General features: G+C 35.6%; 1 protein-coding gene across 3 annotated transcripts in view; it reads left to right on the top strand.

The window, feature by feature from the left end:
- Positions 1–90: 90 nt before the first annotated feature.
- CEP290 (centrosomal protein 290) overlaps positions 91–19,139 on the top strand; it is a 67,513-nt gene continuing 48,464 nt past the window's right edge. The window contains exons 1-24 of one of the 3 annotated variants that reach the window (XM_040061477.2): positions 91–272; positions 2,346–2,402; positions 2,921–3,046; positions 3,185–3,262; positions 3,716–3,785; positions 4,013–4,059; positions 4,341–4,502; positions 4,707–4,760; positions 5,418–5,570; positions 5,890–6,072; positions 6,430–6,519; positions 6,595–6,717; positions 10,773–10,793; positions 10,941–11,064; positions 11,588–11,760; positions 12,176–12,338; positions 12,970–13,070; positions 13,174–13,261; positions 13,698–13,810; positions 15,096–15,180; positions 16,295–16,437; positions 16,611–16,775; positions 17,739–17,888; positions 18,915–19,030. In XM_040061477.2, coding sequence (XP_039917411.1) covers positions 2,945–3,046; positions 3,185–3,262; positions 3,716–3,785; positions 4,013–4,059; positions 4,341–4,502; positions 4,707–4,760; positions 5,418–5,570; positions 5,890–6,072; positions 6,430–6,519; positions 6,595–6,717; positions 10,773–10,793; positions 10,941–11,064; positions 11,588–11,760; positions 12,176–12,338; positions 12,970–13,070; positions 13,174–13,261; positions 13,698–13,810; positions 15,096–15,180; positions 16,295–16,437; positions 16,611–16,775; positions 17,739–17,888; positions 18,915–19,030 — 2,504 coding nt within the window. In that variant the 5' untranslated portion in view covers positions 91–272; positions 2,346–2,402; positions 2,921–2,944. Of the gene's footprint in view, positions 273–1,330; positions 1,376–2,345; positions 2,404–2,920; positions 3,047–3,184; positions 3,263–3,715; positions 3,786–4,012; positions 4,060–4,340; positions 4,503–4,706; positions 4,761–5,417; positions 5,571–5,889; positions 6,073–6,429; positions 6,520–6,594; positions 6,718–10,772; positions 10,794–10,940; positions 11,065–11,587; positions 11,761–12,175; positions 12,339–12,969; positions 13,071–13,173; positions 13,262–13,697; positions 13,811–15,095; positions 15,181–16,294; positions 16,438–16,610; positions 16,776–17,738; positions 17,889–18,914; positions 19,031–19,139 lie in introns of those variants that run through there. The other 2 variants (XM_040061476.2, XM_040061478.2) reach the window with 2 other exon arrangements.

Genomic DNA, 19,139 nt, shown 5'->3' with positions numbered 1-19,139 from the left:
CAGAGGCATGCCGGGAGCTGTAGTCCCGGGGAGCCTGCCCGGTGGCGGGGGTGGTGCTCGGGGCCGTTGCCCTTGTGAAGTGGCGCGCTCGGGCGGGATCGCGCCCTGCCTGCCTGGCTACCCCTCGGGACTGAGAGAGCTCGCTTGGCGCCGTGGGGCTTGTGCGTGGGTTCCCCGGGAGCGCTGACTTTCCCTGCGCCCACGAGTATCCGGGTCCGCGGGAGTGTCTGATGGCGTCGCTTGGCAGCGGCCACCGTCATCCTCCGGGAGCGGTGAGGCCACGGGGCGGGGGGTGCTCCGGGCAAGGAGACAAAAAGCTGCCCCCGGCCGGAGCGACCCGCGTTCCCTCGGGAACGGCCGGACTGGGGGCGGCGGCGGGGCCGCTCCGCTCCTGCGGAGTCCTGGACAGGCACGTCCGGGCGCAGACGGCGGCGCGGGCTGAGGCCGGGGAAGGAGCGTCTCGCTGTGTCTGCTCTCGGCTGCTGCCTCCGCTGCGCCTCATTGGGAAGGCGGCTGCAAAACAAGGCATTTGTTAATTCGGCAGAGCTGGAATGAAACGGGGATAAAATTGTCTTAGCAGCATGGAGGGATCCTGGGCTGTCTCTGTGTCCTGTGGCTGGGACATGCCAAACAGGAGAGAATGAGAACGCTGCAAAGATCCTCTCTTGGCTGGAGCTTTGTAATTAAGATCTTGTGCTTCACAGAGCTACTCTGAGTAAATACAATTGGAAAGTCAAAAGTAACTTAAACTGGATTACCCAAAGTAAACAAATACGGAGTTAGCAGAGCCCATCTCCCGCGACTGTGGTGTTTCTTGGTATTAAGTCCCCCTCGAGTGCACGCACATGACTCTGTACTGCCCATTATACACACCTTGGTGGGAGAGGAACCGCTCTTCCTAATGGTGCTTGATCTCACTGGTGGTAAGGTATCACCATGTGAGCTTGGCTGCCTGTGCGTGTTTTCCTGTAGTCAGTCCAGGGCATTGCTGTTCTGGTAGTACTTGAACACATACCCTCTAGACTTCCTTTTCTGTCTGAGTCTGCTGAACTTTACAACATCTGGCCGTTTTATGCATGCTTGATTCCCTGAGTAAGTCTAGAAAATCTTGTGGTAACTCATACCAAATCCCAATCTCTTTCGCATGTTTTGTAGACCCATGAGCTCAGCATCTCACCACATGGATCATCTGTTTACTAAAACAACAGGTTTTAGTTGAGGACAATGGATGAGTGAAATGATGAAAAACTCTTCAATTAAATAATTTCTCTCACATTACGTATTTACTGTGGAACACAGTTCTCATGCTGTGCATAGGTTGTATGCCCCTACCTTACTATAGCTGGTCTCCAACAAGTTGGATTCAGTTGTTTAGGTACAGATATCTCTCCTTTTGGATAAAATTTTAGGACTGATATTTTCTTAGGATAATATTTTGTAAGTTAAGGGAAAAAGGTAAATGAGAGATGGAAGGTAGGAAAGGATTAACAGTAGTAAGTTTGTGTATTTGCTTTCAGAATAGTTTTGATTTTTGAGCATTTAAAACTCCTAAGTTCTACATCTCATTGTTTAAGAAAAAATGAGTATGTTTAAGAACTCTGGTCCATAGACAGGTATGTTGCTGAAATCAAGCAGTATTCAATTAACTGAATAAGTCAAAGTGCTAATATTCTCCTTGTATTATCCTTTGCCATTAGAACAAAACAGAAAAACAGTAATGTATATAAGGTGTCGTCCTTGTGAAGTCATGGACTGAATGTAATGCATGCTTTATGTTTAGCAAACATTGAAGAAATATAATAAATATAGGGGACCTTTCAAGTAGTTCGCATATTCAGAAAATATGAAGGTTATTTTTATCCTCTCTTAAGCATACAACTCTATTTCTGAGTCTGGCAGCTCTTCTTTCAGAATGCTTAGGCATATTAGTTTTGGAAAGTAACACCAGTTTCAGCCTTTTGGTTAAGGAAGGAGGTTTCAGTTGCTGAGTCTTTAAACTGCTGAATGATGAACAGGGTGCATGATGGATCAGATCTCAAAATACTGTGCTCAGCAGACAGTATTACTGGAGTTACTGATTTAGCTTGATTTTTTTTTTAAAATAAAATACATACCCCTGCTGTGCCATTAGTTTTTTGAATAATACTGCATTTACTATTCTAGTTAGCTTTATTGCTTTCTTAATTTTTCTAAACCATTTGTGCTATATTCTTAATTTAGTAGATTAAAAATGTTCTGTTCTAAACTTGGCAGAATTTGCTTTTTGAAATTTTGATCAGAAAGTCTAGAGACAGCTCCAAAGAAGAGGATAACCAAAGATTTCCAAACCTTTCTGCCTTTTTCAGATACTGCATTGACTTCCAGGTATGTGAGAAATCACTGTGGCCCACATCAACCAGTAGGTAAGCAGTAGAAGAAAACTTTCCACCACCTTCTGATGAGATTTTTCTAAGTTTCCCGGTTAATTATTGTCCTTTGTCAATTCAAGTATTCTAATCAAAAAGAAGTGATGTTTAATACAATGTCAAGAATTAGTGCTCACAATATTGAACTATAGAAGGTGTTGGTTGTATTTTAAATATTAGAAATAATTATTTTTGTGTTTGTTCATTGGCATAAAAATACCACATTAAGAGATGGGGAAGAAAACAAGGATATTCAAGTTAAAGTACAAGTTTCCTGTGTCCTGATCTTCATTGTCATTGAGTATGCGTGGTGTAATTTTCAACATAAAGAAAAAAACAGTTTTATTTTAGCCTCCTAGTTTGCAATAGATCAAAATGTGAACAGAATGTTAATCAGTGTTACTCTTATTAGAATCACTTGGTGTGTTCAGTGGCCAGCCTCCATTAAATTATTTGACCTAAAATTAGTTTGCACTGATAATACCTGATAACTGTTATTTTAATATTTGTTGCAGGAAAAAAAAAGTCATACCTTCAATATGGCACCCATTTTAGACTGGAAGAAGCTTATGAAAGTTGATCCAGATACTCTGCCTCATCAAGAGGATCTAGCGGACAGATTGCTGGATATCATGTTCAAGGTGCTTGAGAAAAAGGGAATGTAAGGGTTTTGTTATACCTTCTTCCCTAAACTGTCTCTGGTCCTCCACGTACATGAAAGATTTATTTTGTGGATTTCATTGATATTCATGTAAAACCACTTTTGTCTCTTTCCTTAGATTGATGGGAAAGACTTAAAAACTGAAACTGCAGAAAAAATGATACACCTTTTTAAAATTACTCAATCACTACTGAAGGTTTGTATTTTCATGCTTACTGTCTTCAATTCTGCAGACACATTTGCTTTTGATTGGTGTTGTGGGGTTGGTGTTTTTTGTGGTGTTTTTTGTGGTGGTGGTTTTGGTTTTTTTTTTTGGTTTTGGTTTTTTTTGGGTTGGTTTTGTTTGGGTTTTTTTTATGTTTAAATGTAAGCATCATTATTCTTTTTTTCTCCTCTTCCTGAAAATACTGTTAACTCCTAAGGTAATTTGTATGCTAAATGTGTGCTTGCACCAGAGTGTGTTCTTGTGTAGGTGTTGGAATTTAGTAGTGGGAAGTAAAGTGAATTGGAAGAACATAGTTATATAGATGGAAAATGCAAACAAATTTCTCAAAATAAGTTTGTTTTAAACATGAGGTCTGTGGAACAATCTTCTAGTTTATGGTAGTGGTAAATATTTCTTCTTTGCTTGTGATGCTTCTTTTCTCAGATGAAAACTCAAGAGGTAGAACTGGCACTAGAAGAAGTTGAAAAAGCTGGTGAAGAGCAAGCCAGATGTGGTAAGCAAGCTTTTCTATGCTGTTTCTAAATGATTTGTTAAATGTTTTTTTATATTTTTGTTCTTGCTGTTTTATGGCTTTTTTTTAGAGAACTGGATGAAGTACCAACTGCTCTAAAGTCAATTGCTTCAATGAAGCCAAATATTTAAATTCTAAGGTTAACCATTGTTGCTTTATGTGTTTCTTACCTTATTGGGTAATTCACTATAACTATTCTATTTTAACAGAAAATAATTTTAAAACCAAGCTGATGAAACTTCAAAATGAATTAGAGGTATGTTTTAAAATTTTGTTAGTGTGTAGAATGCTCTCGTGGGGTCTTTTAATTATTTTATTTTAGAGTAGTATTTACTCTTATAAAGTGATGAAATAGCCCTACATTTTAGCAAACACTTTTTATTGTGTTTTTGAATATGCATCAGTCTTGGGTGAATAATTGCTTGACTATTTTATACTTGAAAAATCCCATTTATTTTAGTCTTAGCATCTGCTTTGGTGTTGGTTTTTTTTTTTTTAAATTCTTTCTACTTTGAGTATCTACTATATTTATAATAGTATTTTAACACTCATAAGATGGCACAAAAATCTGCTGGTGGTCGTGATACACGTTTTTTGCGTGATGAGATCCGCCAACTGGAAAAACAATTGGAACAAAAAGAAAGAGAGTTAACAGACACAGAAAAAGAGTTGGAAAAGGAGAAGAAAGTGAATGAACAGGTAAGAAGGACTTGAGCTTGACATCTCTAGAAGCTGTTCTGTCAAATATTTTGAAAAGTTGATGTTCTAAAAGAAGCATCTGAAGTAAAAAAAAAAAAAAAAGAAACCACTAATGAAATAGAATGGCTGTGCATTTGTTTTCTTTTTTTTTTCTGGAGTTCTTTGTGGTGTCAGGGATGCATATAAAGGTTTTCTGTCTTGTAGCTTGTTCTTCGAATTGAAGATGCTGAAAATGAAAACATCAGATTCAGGAGAGAGGTTAGCAAAAATCATTGCTGATTTACCGTATTTTCAACTTTTAAAATAAATATATTACTATATGTATTTATAATTTCTGGTGTTATGTTTATTTTTGGAACATTTCCTGTTTACTAGTGCAAAGTAAGTGTGTAATACCTCTGCTCCAATGAAACATAGTTAATTGAGGTAATGAAGCCTCTACATTTCAATTTTAATAGTCCTGCTGTGCATTAGCTTGGCTTGGATTTGGGTTTTGAATTTTTAGTGTTTTTCTTAAATATTTATTGCCAAGTAAATTTGTTTAATTATTGTTCTGGGGTAAAACCTTAATAATCATTTGTCAAAATACCCTTCTATGTATGTGTGCGTGCAGAGGTATAACAAAAACTATTTTATTTTGTCTTTATATTGATTAATATTTAGTCTTCCAAAAGCAAAGCTAATTTCTATTTTCTAATTTTTATGCTTTGTTCTCTTGGTCTTGTTTTCTCCTTTTTAATATGAGGAAAAACCACATAAAGAAAAAGTTGAGGCTTCGAAGACTTTTAAAAGCAGACTGTAGAAATTTGGATGGGTTTTGTGTGTCATAGATCTTTGTGTTAGCTCTCTAGAAATGCAACAATTTTGTCTTTAACTCTTAGACATGGATTTAAGTTTGAATTGCTTTTTGTGCAGAATGAACAATTGCGTCACGATGTGGTTGACTATCAGAGGCAAATAGAGTCTCAAAGAGAAGCAATTCCATTACGAAGAGGAGAGGTTTCTGATTACTCATCACAGCTGTTCAAAAGAAGCTCTGAGCTTGTCCAGTATTTGGATGAAATTCAGGTAAAAACCTATGCATTCTATTGAGTAGCTATAGGAGTTTTATTGACACTATGTCAATTTACAGATAAAGTCATGTGGAGTAAGGGAAATCATAATATGATAGGGTTCTGTCATACATACAGTCTGCATCTTGGAATTTGGTAGAGGTAATGAAGTTAGAGGGAGAGAGACATGTCAAATTTGCTGTTTGATTTGTTGAAATTGTTAACCTAGAGGGAAAATACAGTATTCTGTGCTAATTTCATGTAAGGTTTTCAAGTTCTTATGCAGGTATTAAGACGGGCACTTTCTAAAGGCAGTGTTTTCTTTCTTTTTGCAGAATTTGACTGAAGCTAATGAGAATTTAGAGATTCAAAACCAAGAAATGAGGAAAAACCTTGAGGAATCAGTGCAAGAAATGGAGAAGATGACTGATGAATATACCAAAATGAAACTAATTGTGCAACAGTCTGATATTATTATGGATGAATTGAGAAAAGAGACAGATCGGTACAAATTTCAAGTAAGAAATGACTCATTATTTAGTATAAATTTTTTTAGGTTTCTACTCTGCTTTCATATTTTAGCTTAAGCGAAAACCGTCTATCTGTGCAGTTAAAACCACACACTCCTTTAACGTAGTGCTCTTTAAAAGCAGTGTGATCTTTAAATGTGGTACAGATTTTAAAACTTGACTGCAGATCACAATTTTTTTTTTTGTATAGAGTGTTAGTCATGCACTGTTCTCAAAAGTCATTCCCTTGTTGTTGTAATAATAATCTGTTAAATATTATGTGCTTGATATAGTGTGTTTGTACATATATACTGGTTAGGCCCAAACCTTTTTATAATGTGGTGTTCATCCAAATGGCATGTCTAGGTCCAGGATCTTTCAGACCAGCTGAAAGCAAAGAATGAGGAGGATGATCCACTCATGGTGGCTGTAAATGCAAAAGTTGAAGAATGGAAGGTATTTTTTAGTACTTTTAAAATCCTTTTTAGGAATTACTTCAAGTTTTCTGATGGCATTTTATCTTCTTTTCAGAAAATCTTAGCTTCAAAAGATGATGAACTCCTAGAGTATCAGCAAATGTTATTTAACTTGGAAGAGAAAATGAAAATGGTCCAACTTGATGTAGACAGAAACAGTATACTGTCTCTTCAGCAGGTACAGTTCATGTAGAGATTGCACACATAGAGATCACCATTAAGTAGATATGCTATTGATGAAATATATATTTAATCTCTCATTGTTTGCAAATATGAAATGCTTAATTTTGAGAATTATGAGACAGGTTGATTCAGTCCACTGCAAAGTTAACTTAATAGACAATACACAAAGGAAACTTCTCTGTACATACATATGTATGTATGACCTGAACTCTTGGTAGCTGGCTCTGCTAATTCCATATTTATCTTTTCTAATTATTATGTAGTGTTTCTAAAATACGGCTTAGCTTCTGTCCACTACATTTGTTCGTTAAGGAACAGCCTTACCTAGTACTTATTTTTCTGTGTTCATTTGTCTCATCTGATTAACTCTGTGGTTCATCATATGATAGAGCTAGCTGAATTTGTGTATCTTTCATATTTATGCAAAATTACATAGTTCTTCATGATTTTGAATGTTTCAACTTTCTTAAAAAATATAACTCCCTCCCCATCCCCCCAAAATAATGTGGTTCATTAGGAACCCTGAAATAGTCTCTCTGGAAACCATTCTCTCCAATTCCAGGATGATTTCCTGCCTTGCTTCGAGTTAAGTAAATTGTAACGACATTTTTGTTACATTTGGGTACTTATAAACTGAGCAGTATTTTGAGATATATTTATGCAGTTGTAGTAGTATCATGTTTGCCAAATTCCGTTTGCCAAATTTAATGCAGTGGTCATAGTGTTTACTTTCTTTTTGTGGGAGAGGATCAGGAGAAGCAAAGCAGGCTTGAGCTTAAAAATAAACAAATAGTTTTATTAACACACACTAAAAAAATTGAAAAGAAAAGTTGAAAAAAAACAAAAAAAGCCAAAAGAAAACTTCAAAACACTCTTCCCTCCCCTCACAAACTGTTAACTTTCTTGCAAACAACATAGAGAGATACAACCTGTGATTTTCTGCCCACCCCGTTCAGTGACAATTGGGGCGGCCTCGGCACAACTGGGCCCATAGCTGTTCATAGCTGTTATCAGGGGCTCGACGGAGATCCCTCCCTGCTCCAGGGAGGTTTTCAGAGTAGTTGCTGTTAAGCAGAAGCTTCTCATCGGGAGCCGATGGAGCCCGGCCAGGCCTCGGGTCAGCTCCCCCCACAAAGGGGTGGGGGGTGCGGTTGGGGAGCAGCAGGCCCCACTCGATGTTACCTGTTCAGCTGGCCAGGAGGAAAAGGGCTGACTTGAACAAAATCAAGGTTTATATGGGTACTTTCCAAAGTCACATTCAACATTCTCAGTTGTCAAAGCAGATGCCAGTATCCCAACCTAGCCTCCAATAGGTCTCTGTCCTTTCCAAAACAAATCCAAGGTCCTGACAGGGCAAAACTCCACATTCTTTCCTAACTAAAAACCAAACTGTGCCAACCCATGACAGCAGACTTCCAAACCTAGTGACAGATAGCTTCTCAAGAAGTACAAATCAGCCTTAGGTATCAGAAGAGGAAAGCAGCTGAAAGTAACTTTGATAAGCAGCTGCTGGGTTTTAGCTAATTATATGGCTGTAGAGGTCGCTTTTTTGTGGGGCGTTGGGGGAGGGAGGATGCATTCTTAGCATGGCATTTTGAAACGTTTTGTGGAACTAGGCATGTGTTTTCAGCATACATGGACTGAGCTTGCTATCCTTCAATGTGTGTTCATATTCTAAAGGGTTATATCTAGGTTTTCACAACTTTGCTAAGCTCTCTACTTTTCATTTTCAAGTGTGGTTATATTTGTAAGAAAGCCTGAAAGTTGTTTTTCAGAACATTGTATAAAGTACCCAAAGTATAAAGTAAGGACCTTGAGATTTTTGCATTTTTAAAATTACAGTATTATTATTTTACATTATATTATTATTAATGCCTGAAACTTTTTTTAAGTCACTTTTTTATTTTTTACCACTTTTTTTCTTCATCACATAAAAAATAGCATTGAGCTTTCTGTGTTGTTTCTAAGGTTTGTGTACAAGTACAGAAATAGGATAGTGTACATAGAAGTCTCTTCCACAGTCTGTGTGTACCTATGAATGTATACACATCCAGAACAAGATACGGTACGAATTTTTAAAAGTTAGATGGCTTGCTGAAAAGCTGTCTGCAATTCACGTGTCATGTGTGATGGATTGTTAGACCTTGCAATCTTGAATTTGCATCTCTCAGTTCCCAATGGCAATTGTTTATGAGGAAGCTGCAAGAAACCTGTGTGTTTTGGTTTTAATTTAATAAAACCATTACAAATTTGGTGGAGAATGCGGCACTTGATAAACTTGTGGGATAAGATCGATTAGGAGAATTTAAAAGCAAGGCAAATATTAGTTAAGTAGAATTAAAGTAAAATATCTGGAAGTGAAGTAGTTTTATTGCTTTAAGTCAATAAAAGCTGTATATTGTATGTAACTTTAATAATAAGTTTTAAATTAGTAATTCCAGGGGTGGATTTTCATGGGTTGGCACAATTTTGTTTTCTGGTTATAGAGAAATGTGAAATGCTTTTCCCTGCCATGACCATGGTGTGGTTTTGGGAGGGGAGGACAGGGACCTATCAAAAAGCTGGACGGGATATTGGCAGCTAAGTTGACCAATGGGAAATGTCAATGTGACTTTGGAGGGGACATTTAAAACTAATCTGCTGCTAATCTGTCTCTCTCGCTTCGGAATCCGCCATGAGGTAACATCAGAGGCGGCAGGCTGGCTCGGGTCGGGCCCTGCTGCCCCTCTGGGCCCGGCCGGGCCTCTGAGGGCCGCTGCCCGCACAGGGAGGGCCTGGGCCGGCTGAGCCCCTTTCCCCTGCTGCCGGCAGGGAAGAGGAGCGGCTGCAGCTCGGCAGTGCTGGCCACGGGCTCAGGGCCACGGCAGAGGGGCCAAGCCATGGCCCAGCTTTTAACTGCTGCTGGCAGCAGAGAAAGAAAGCCTGCAGCTCCATAACAACTTTAAACTGAACCGCCCTGGATGAGACCGAGGGATGATAAAAAAGGACATCTACCTGCTTCCTCCATAGCACAGTTTTGCATTTTCTTCAGCTCCTGCAGCCTGAGGCTTGCACGTGGCCCTTGCAGGCCCAGGCAGATTTAACCCTTTCCTAGCAACATGGAACTTTTAAAGCACAACTCTTCCTTGAGAAAAAGAAGAAAGAAAACAGAGGGTACATAGAACAGACACCAAATGAAGTCAGTTAGATTAGAAGTGAAAGAATTAATAATATTGGAATAGGATTGAAGAAGTGGACATTTTTAACTGGACTTCTTTAAGGTAAACTATGGAGAAATGAACTGTTCTTTGTAGCATCTTAGTGTTGCTGGGTAGAATGCTATTCTAATCAAAACTGAGGACTGATGTGATTGAGATTTATTTGGGGAACTTGAAAGCCCCTGTTCCTGGGTTAAAAGGAGGTCTCAGCCTTTGAGACAAAGATGATTTTAGACTAGAAAAAGTATTCATAAATAGTACCCCAGATACACTGAGAAGCTTTGCTGATAGAACATCCCAGTCGGCAAAAACTCCAGTCAGCAGCAGATGTGTGACATTGGGAGCACTGGACTATTTTGTCTTGTGGCAAACGTCTTCATAAAAAAACCTTAGAGAGACTCTTCTCCTAAAATAATGAGTGATTATGCCTAAATAAACTGACTGAAAATCTCAAGTTATGTCTTTCTATGTTGTTTAATAAGAAAGTTAATAGTTTGTAAAAGGAGAGAAGCGTGTTTTAAGTGTCATTCTGTTTTAGTTTAAGTTTTCTTTTTCTCAACTTTTTTTTCGTTCTTTTAGTGTGTGTTAATAAAACTATTTTTGTTTATTTTCAAGCTTAAGCCTGCTTTGTTTTTTTTCTCCTAATCTCTCCCTCCCGCAGAGAGAGAATAAATACTAAAACCCCTACACTATATCAGCTGAAACTTTTCATCTAACGTTGGCAAACTCTGAGAGTACTGTTTCCATTTAAAATCATTATACTAAAATGCTGCTTATTTTTCTGTGTTTGAATGCTTTATTTTTAATTTCTTTTTTATTTTTCCTGCTTTGCATTTATATACCCAACTGCCAGATAATATCTGACCTCTCTGTTGTAAGTATAGTATATTTGATGTTCTATAAATTGTTTTGTGTTAGGTACATGTATTTTCTTCATTTTGCATGTGGTGTTCTGTATTGGTAGTTTGCCTGTCAGTAAAGAAGGATCTTTTAATGGAGTTTCTTTTTTTTGCATGCCTAGGGTATGCAAGAACGAGATGTTCAGATAAGATTGCTCACTGAGCAAGTTGAACAGTATACAAAAGAAATGGAGAAAAATGCATTTGTAATTGAGAAATTAAAAGATGATCTCAAAAAAGATAAAGGTAACATAACTATGTTGTATTAATGTCAAAATCAGGAAAATCAGAAACTACAAGTTTACTGTGCATTCTTTTATTTTTTAGAAATACAGGAAAAACTTTCCAGTATTTGAGTAATTTTAGCCTCTAATCTTTTTTCTTAATTTTCTTTTATTAAACATTTGTGAAGCATTTAAATTTATCCAGATTACCTCAGTGGGTTTTATGGGTAATAAAACTATACCTGATCCGCAAAAGTTAGAGCATAACATATATGGTCTCAGCTCCATCAAGAATTGCAAAGTTGTAATTTCAAATAAATTCTAATGTCCCTTCTGTGCACTCACTTATGATAAATATTGTTTGGAGGAAATGTTGGAGGGGAAGAAAACCCAACCTCTTATATGTAGTGGCTTGTAATTTCCAGTTTAAAAGAGCAGTAAATGAAAATCTGCTTCATAATGTTTTCTGAAATGTTTCTGTCTTGATTAATGGCAGATAGCAAGAATTCCTAGTTGAATGCAAACATCCAGGTTTTTCTTTCCAGGTCACTCATCTCTTACTCAGCAGAACCAAATTGGGGATATGCAAGAAAAGTTAAAAATGCTAGAAGAGAGAACTATGGAGGCTGAGAAATCAGCAGAATTGGCAGAAGCACATGCTAAAGAAAAAGATAAAGAACTTGTTGAAACTTTGAAAAGAATGAGAGACTATGAACTGGTAAACAGTTTGTCAGGGTGGACAGGGTATTAATCATATTTTTAAGAGAGTGTTTTGTCCTCTCATATTTATTTATTTGGTCTAATTAAATAAATAAATTACTTTAGTGCCCTTCCCCTTCCTTCTTCCCTTCTGTATTGAACAGTAATTGAACACTCAAGATACGATTTGTCAAAGGATCATGTAGTTGGAAGATTCACTTTTGAAATATGCAGGCTCCTCTGTAGTCAAGGACAGATATATATGATCTGTTTTTCATTTGGTAACTTCTTTCACTAAGCATAGTGCAGAAAAGTGATAGAGGTTGAAAAACATTTTTCTTGTCTGTGTAATGATGAAAGATAGATTTATAATCTATTTCAGTAAGTCTTCTATTGGTTGTTTTGTTCTTACTTCCTGTGTGGGGTTTTTACAGGGAATATATGGCTTGGAAGACGCTGTTGCTGAAATCAAAGATTTAAGAAAGCAAGTCAAAATACGAGAACATGAGATTGAGTCATTAATTAAGGAAGTCAATAAACTTGAACTTAAAATAAATGACTTCCTTGATGAAAATGAAGAACTCAGAGAGCGCTTAGGTATGCAATACATGTTTGATTATTTGTTTTGTAAAAATTGAAATAGGATTCTATAATGGAAATTTCTTACTATACCAAGTCACTGGAAATAATTTATTATAGTCTGCTAATATTTCCAACTAGTTTTAATTAATTTGGACGAACTGCATGAATGAACTTGGCATACAGGTTCCTTTGACTGAAGGAAGTAGGAGAATAGGTTCTCTACTCTTTGGTTTTGATTCGTCTTCAACCACATACTACCTAATAAACTTCATAATATGGTATTTAGAAACCACAGCATCCTGAAGTTGTAATGCTAGATGAAACACAGAAAACTTCAGATAAGCTTATTTTTTAATAGACGAATTTAAACAAAGTAAAGTTAATTTTGGGTGCCACTTTATTGCATTTTGTGTTTTGAGCAGCTGAGGTAAAATTAATCTTTCTTCTGCTCTTAATACGTGGAGTATAAGATGTGTGTTTGTTATAGAGATAGCTATACATTTTTATAGATAGTTGAAATATATTAAGCTATCAGCAAATTCTTTTTTTATCTCTACTTCTCTAGTTATGTTCTTATATAAATTAACCACATTAAGTAACATTAATGTTCCTCCTTAATGAATAACTGTGATAAACTTTGTTTTAGGTCTTGAGCCAAAGACAATTATTGATTTAAATGAATTCAGAAAGAGCAAAATACTGAAGCAGCAGCAATATAGAGCTGAAAACTGTATTCTTTTGCAAGAGGTAAGTGATAAATCCTATTTTTGTGTAACAGCTGTGTAATAAAAATGCATTTGAACAAAATGAAATACTGATCTGAATATAATATATGAATAATAATATGCAGATTGAAAGACTAGAAGAGGAAAGAATTGAACTGAAAAAACACATTCGTAAGTTGGCTCAGGAGAAAGGAAGAGGGGTTGCAACAATAGGTAGGATGCTTTTAATATAAACTGTTCTTTCAAAAACTGTTTATACTTAAGTATACACATCCTGTTTATAGTTAATTTAGCTATTTTATATTTACTTGTTTGTTTAAATAAAAAAGGCTAAATACATTGCATTGAATCTGTAGGAAGAGAATGGGTGGGTTTGAATTTCTTGATCTTACAGCCCAGAGTCTTCTTGAGTTGTCATTGCCTTGCAATAGGTGCAGGATGATCTCCCCAAAATTTCCAGTAAATTGAATTAATTCATGTATTTCAAAAATTTTAAGATTTCAATTCCATGCCATTCAGGGTACCATAATTCTCAGATGGAAAGGTAGAAAACTAGAACTCAGATATAATAAATGGAGTGTATTCTTTTGATTGTAGACCAAGTAAAATTTCCTAATAATCTATTACTTGTACCTCTACTTGCACTTAGGATTGGATGATGATAATATGCAGATGACTGATAGCTTTACTGAAGAGAAAGGAAAGAATACAAGGAAGTTGGATTTCATGAGCAGACATGACATTGCTGAAGTAGAAGCAAAGGTAAGTTCATAAAGCAAGTTTATGAACATTTCTTGTATTTCTCTTTCAAAAATTAAACCCACTTATTTTGTAAATATTTGTTAAAATAATTATCTAGGGGCTTTTATTAAGTGCTTTTTAAAAATCCTAAATTTAATAATTTGTAGTATTTTTTAGAAGACTAGTGAATCGATAAAATCTTGCACATTGCCAGAATGGAATAAGCTACGTGAAGGTTTATCAAGTCTCTGAGGATGTCCTGCACTTCTCAGAATGGCTTAAAATTATAGTGAGGCAGTTCTTCAGGGGTGTTTTTTAAAGTAAAGGTTTTAATAAAAGCAACGTAAACAATACAGAGACAAAAGAAAAAGCTGAGCACAGGTGTCAGAGAAGCCCTGACACCTTGCTAGCACACCCCAAAAAGCACTTGTGTTCCTTTGTGCACCTTTATAAATACTCAATGACTTAGGATTGGCTTGCTGCCAATATAAGTGGGTACAGCTGTCAAGAGACATTTCTAAAGCCCAGCCAGTGCCCTTGTGCTGGCACTGGACCAATGCTGATGAAAAGAAAACAGAACTTTCTAGTTTGGCTTCTTTATGTTTAAAGGTAAGCTGAAGCTCTTTCCCTTATATAGAAACACCTGCTCGGGTGTGGGAGTGCATTACTACAGTGAATATTCTATATTTTTTGTAAATACATCCTAGCAGCTCATGTAATGTGGAATGCACAAACACACTTGCAGATAGAGTAGTGGCAGCTGAAATTCTGAAGACATTGAAAAATATAGCTGAAAACAGAAAGCCTGTTTTTAGCTATATTTCGTCTTAGAAGGGAAATCTACTTAGAAAAAGTTCTGGCATACATGAGAATTCAAATCACTTGAAAAAAAGCAGAAATACTTTTTTGGTTCATGTAAGCCTATATGATAGAGTGGGAACTAGTTAAACACAAGTCTGAATTTTGAAGCTCTTGGTGTTTTCATATCACTAGAGCTACAGCTTAGAAAGCCTCACACACTTCTGGTTTGTACCAGACTGCTGTTCCAGCTGCTGCATGACTCAGGAGTACATATTTCACTATGGACAGTGTTACATGAGATACACCTCATGTAACTGTTCCAGTGAATCCATTTCTGTTCCCTTTTAGGCAAGAAATCAGTATGTGGATGGGGAAATGTTTATGAATGCATATTTCAAATTTGAAAAAATCTGGGACTTAAATATTTAACTGCTAAAATTAGATTCTGCGTATTTTTCTGTCTAGGAGAAACTTTATTGGGTTTTTAATGTTTTTCATTCTTTAGAATGAAAATCTTGCAACTAAATTACATGAGAGAGAGAGAGATTTGGAGAAAAACAGGAATGTAATGGCCAAATTTCAATCTAAATGTAAGTAGCAGCCTGTTTTAAAACTAGGGAATATTATCATGTACCTGTAGATAGTTTGTTTATTTAGTTGTTCTGTTTCTATAATTGTGATCATAAATATCTGACTTGTTAAAAAAATCTTGTGTTTATATTAGTGTATATTTTTGTATGTGTAAATACACATATATTATGTTACCTAACCAGTGATAGTACATGAAACATAGTTTATTCACACTAAGTACATTAAAAAATTATCTCTCATGGTTTTCCTTCTTGATTCAGACCTAATAAAGTCTTTAAGTGTGTGAGTAATCCCACTTGTAACAATTAAACAACTTGTGTAATTGTAGGCGCAAAGGAAGTGTTGGGGAAGTAGAGCCACTTGCTGCTTACATATATATCTATGTTAGCTGAAATGCGCTGCTTGAAAACTCAGAACTGAAAATAATTCTATTTTCTCTGGACAAGAAGCTTAACTTTTTTACCCAGAGAATGTGAATTCTTAAAATTCTTTTTGAATTTTTAAAATAGACTCAGTGAAGCTACTCAAGTTTTTGCTGTTCACTCCTGGGTGTTCAGGATGATTAGCCATATTGTTTGAATGCAGAGAATGTCCTGACAGGTTTGTTGTGTTCTTTTTTAGTTTTCAGACTTCTCGTTTTGTGCTGGAATTGGAATTTCATTGAAAATTGAAAAACTGCAGGTGGTAGAAGTCTTGAGAGTCCTTGACAGCCACATAATTTAAATGCTCCTTTTTACTGGCAATTCCTAGATATCTTATTGTTACACCCAGGCATTTCCAACACAGCCATGTTTCTTAACTGGTAAAAGTTAGACAGGCTACTAAAGAAGTTTAAAGTGAAATAAACATTCAAGACTTGAAGGTTCAGTGAAGTCCGTTGTGTTTCCATGAAGCATTTAATTATTTTTTCTTGATATTTCATCAGTAAGATACACCTTCCAGATTTTCCTATAAACTCTTGGTTTTAATTTCATAATTGCCTATGCCTATGTATGTACAACATGAACATTCTTTTAATTTATCAAATCAACAAGTATCATGATGAAATGTCCTAAGAAATCTTAAATTTTTTTTTCAGTGTTTTGTAATAGATTTGCAATTTTTTTATTACAGTAAAAGAGTTATCAGAAGAGAATAAACAACTTGAACAAGGAATGAAAGAAATATTGCAAGCCATCAAGGAAATGCAGAAGGATTCTAGTATGAAGGGAGGAGAAACAGCCTTAATAATCCCTAGTCTGGATCGCTTAGTTCATGTGAGTTTGCTTTCTAAATCATTATTTAGCTTTATAGGATTTACAGGGTTAAAATGTCATGCTTTTTGCTAATTTCATGTAGTCTAAACTAGAGGGTTCCAGTTTACTCTGAAGAAACTAAAAATTTTCTACAGTTTTTCTTTGTTATGTTAACTAACTGTTTACTGCATTAGGCAATGGAGTCAAAGAATTCAGAAGGCATCTTTGATGCTAATGTGCACTTGAAAGCCCAGGTTGACCAGCTTACAGGACGAAATGAGGAACTGAGACAGGCGCTTAAAGAGACTCAGAAGGAAGCAACAAGTTTGTCTAATCAGCTGGCAAGTGCCAATGAAAAGGTATATAATTTATTTTATATAATTTATTTTCTACTTCAGAAGTGGCTGTTCTGATAATTTAGAACAATCTGCACGATCTATAAGACACTAAATTTAGCTTACGTGAACAGTGGCATTGTACAAATTTTCCTGAAATTTATGTAGTGGACCTATAAATTCATCTTTTTTAACTTCAGATCCTACTCTTCTTAATGTTACTTTATCCTTGCAATTCCATCATATTAAATACTAAGCAGGCCGACCTTCTGGGGAGAGCTGTGTCCAAAAAAGCTCACAGATCTATTTCTTAAAAAAAGCCTGGGATCTTACATTTTTTATTTGTACATATGCAACAGAAATTAAGTTTTTGAAATGATGAGTCGTTCTGTAAAGTCCTATATCTTGTTTTAAGTTGTACAATTTATTTTGTGGAATAGTTCTTCCAGGGAAGGAATGAGGAATGAAATATTATCTTACAAGAAGCCAAGTTTAATTTTGCCTTTTATGACAGTTTTGGTGATGCAAAAAGATTTGCCAGAAACTAATCTTCTAAAATAGTGTTTTACATACTGTTAGAGAACCAGAGAACTTTCAAATTACACGAAAAGGCAAATATTGTTTAGAAAAAAACTGTTAAGCAACAATTTCGATAATTCATTCCAAAACTTAATCTTACTAAAGGAGCAGGAATGCACTGTGTTTTAAACAATTTGGAATAAAACCGTGATGATAAATGTAGTTGCTCTGATTGCTGGGGTAATTTGATAAATTTGGATGAATTTATTATGCATTTATTGATTTATGAAACCATAGCATTTATAAAAGGCTATTTTAAGGAGTATTAGAATGTTTTAGAATATAAGTGAAAATTAATTAAGTTGTTAATAACAACTGATGTAGCAATATATTTTTCATCTTTTTTTTTTTTTTTTAATTTAATAGCAAGAGCTACTTCTTTATGATAATTTTGTGTCCTGTCTTTAGATTGAACAAATGAAAAATGAAATTTGCTTACTACATCAGTCAGAAGATGCCAATATTGTCTTCCAAACAGTGAATCTTCCAGAAGGAATGACTCCTTCAAGTGTTAATACAATTAATTCTCTGAACGAATATTTAATACATCTTACACAGGTAACACATGTATTTCTTGAAATAAAGAGTATTCATGACATGTATCTAATTCCTCTAAAATCCAGTAGTATGCAGTGTATTGGCATGAGAGATCTCTCCAAAATTATTTTGGTGCTCCAACATCTACTAAACTCTTTGGGATATTCTGTAATTTAAAGCTATAGGTATTTTGTTGTGCTGTAAGCCTGAAAGGTAGTAGTTAATTAAATTTTGGACAGTAATTCAGATTTTTTTTAAGTCTGAATTTTGATCTAATTATTTGGCCACTCTTCCTTCTGCTTCCACAGTTGCACTCCTTCTATGTGAAACTCTCTCTTACTGCTGTCTGGATTCCACACCTGAGTCTGCATGTGCAAATCCTCCTTGAACAGTTTTTCCCTATAGAGCCGAGGTCTCTTAATTTACTGTATGAATTTTCATTCCATTATTTGTCAAAAATACATCAACTGTAAATAAAGGCATAAATACATTGAAACAGATTCCCATAGGAATGGGTAATCACTTCATTGAAAGTGATTCCCATAGGAAGCATAGCAAACAGGCTATAGTAATGACGAACTATTTCAGAATTGGAGTAAAAAAAGAAGTTACCTTTTTAATATTACTAATTTATCTTTTTCTGTCTTATATTTTTTTAATTCTTTCATTAGCGAAAATTTTTTTCAACTGTATGCTTATATAGTAGAAGAGTATTTAAGAAAATGAGAAGAAAATGCCACTTGCCAGTTAGACATTCAGTTAGTATTCTTTGTGGGCTAGCTACAGGTCATATTGATTTGAACTTGGAGGGCTGTAATCTGCAGTGCTATTGTGCTCTATTTCACACCTATTAATGTGAATACTGAAGCTCATTGGATTTTTTTCATCTGTTGCTTCTAAAGAAAATGCATATTTCATATTTGTAGTTCATGGCAGAAGCATCTATCATGAAAACACAAAGGACTGCCATTTTGATTAAATTGCTAGTTTCATGTGTAAAACCTACATTAATAATTTCTGTACTTTTATTTGGAAAATAATAATTAGGAGCTGGAAAACAAAGAGAAGTTACTTAAACAATTAGAAGATGCAGTAGAGGAGTACAAGCGAAAATTTGCAGTAATTCGTCATCAACAAGGCTTGCTGTATAAAGAATATCAAAGGTATTGCTATCTTTCCTGAATTATGAAAGTTCAATTATCTAAATATTTAACAGTCTTGGAACAAGACTTGCTGCTGTGTTGAAGTAGTTTGGTTAATGTCATAAGTGGT

The sequence above is a fragment of the Hirundo rustica genome, chromosome 4 (assembly GCF_015227805.2).
Source record: "Hirundo rustica isolate bHirRus1 chromosome 4, bHirRus1.pri.v3, whole genome shotgun sequence".
In the NCBI taxonomy this organism is placed as follows: domain Eukaryota; kingdom Metazoa; phylum Chordata; class Aves; order Passeriformes; family Hirundinidae; genus Hirundo; species Hirundo rustica.
Note: the sequence above shows the minus strand (reverse complement) of the source record. Positions and strands in the feature narration are given on the sequence as shown.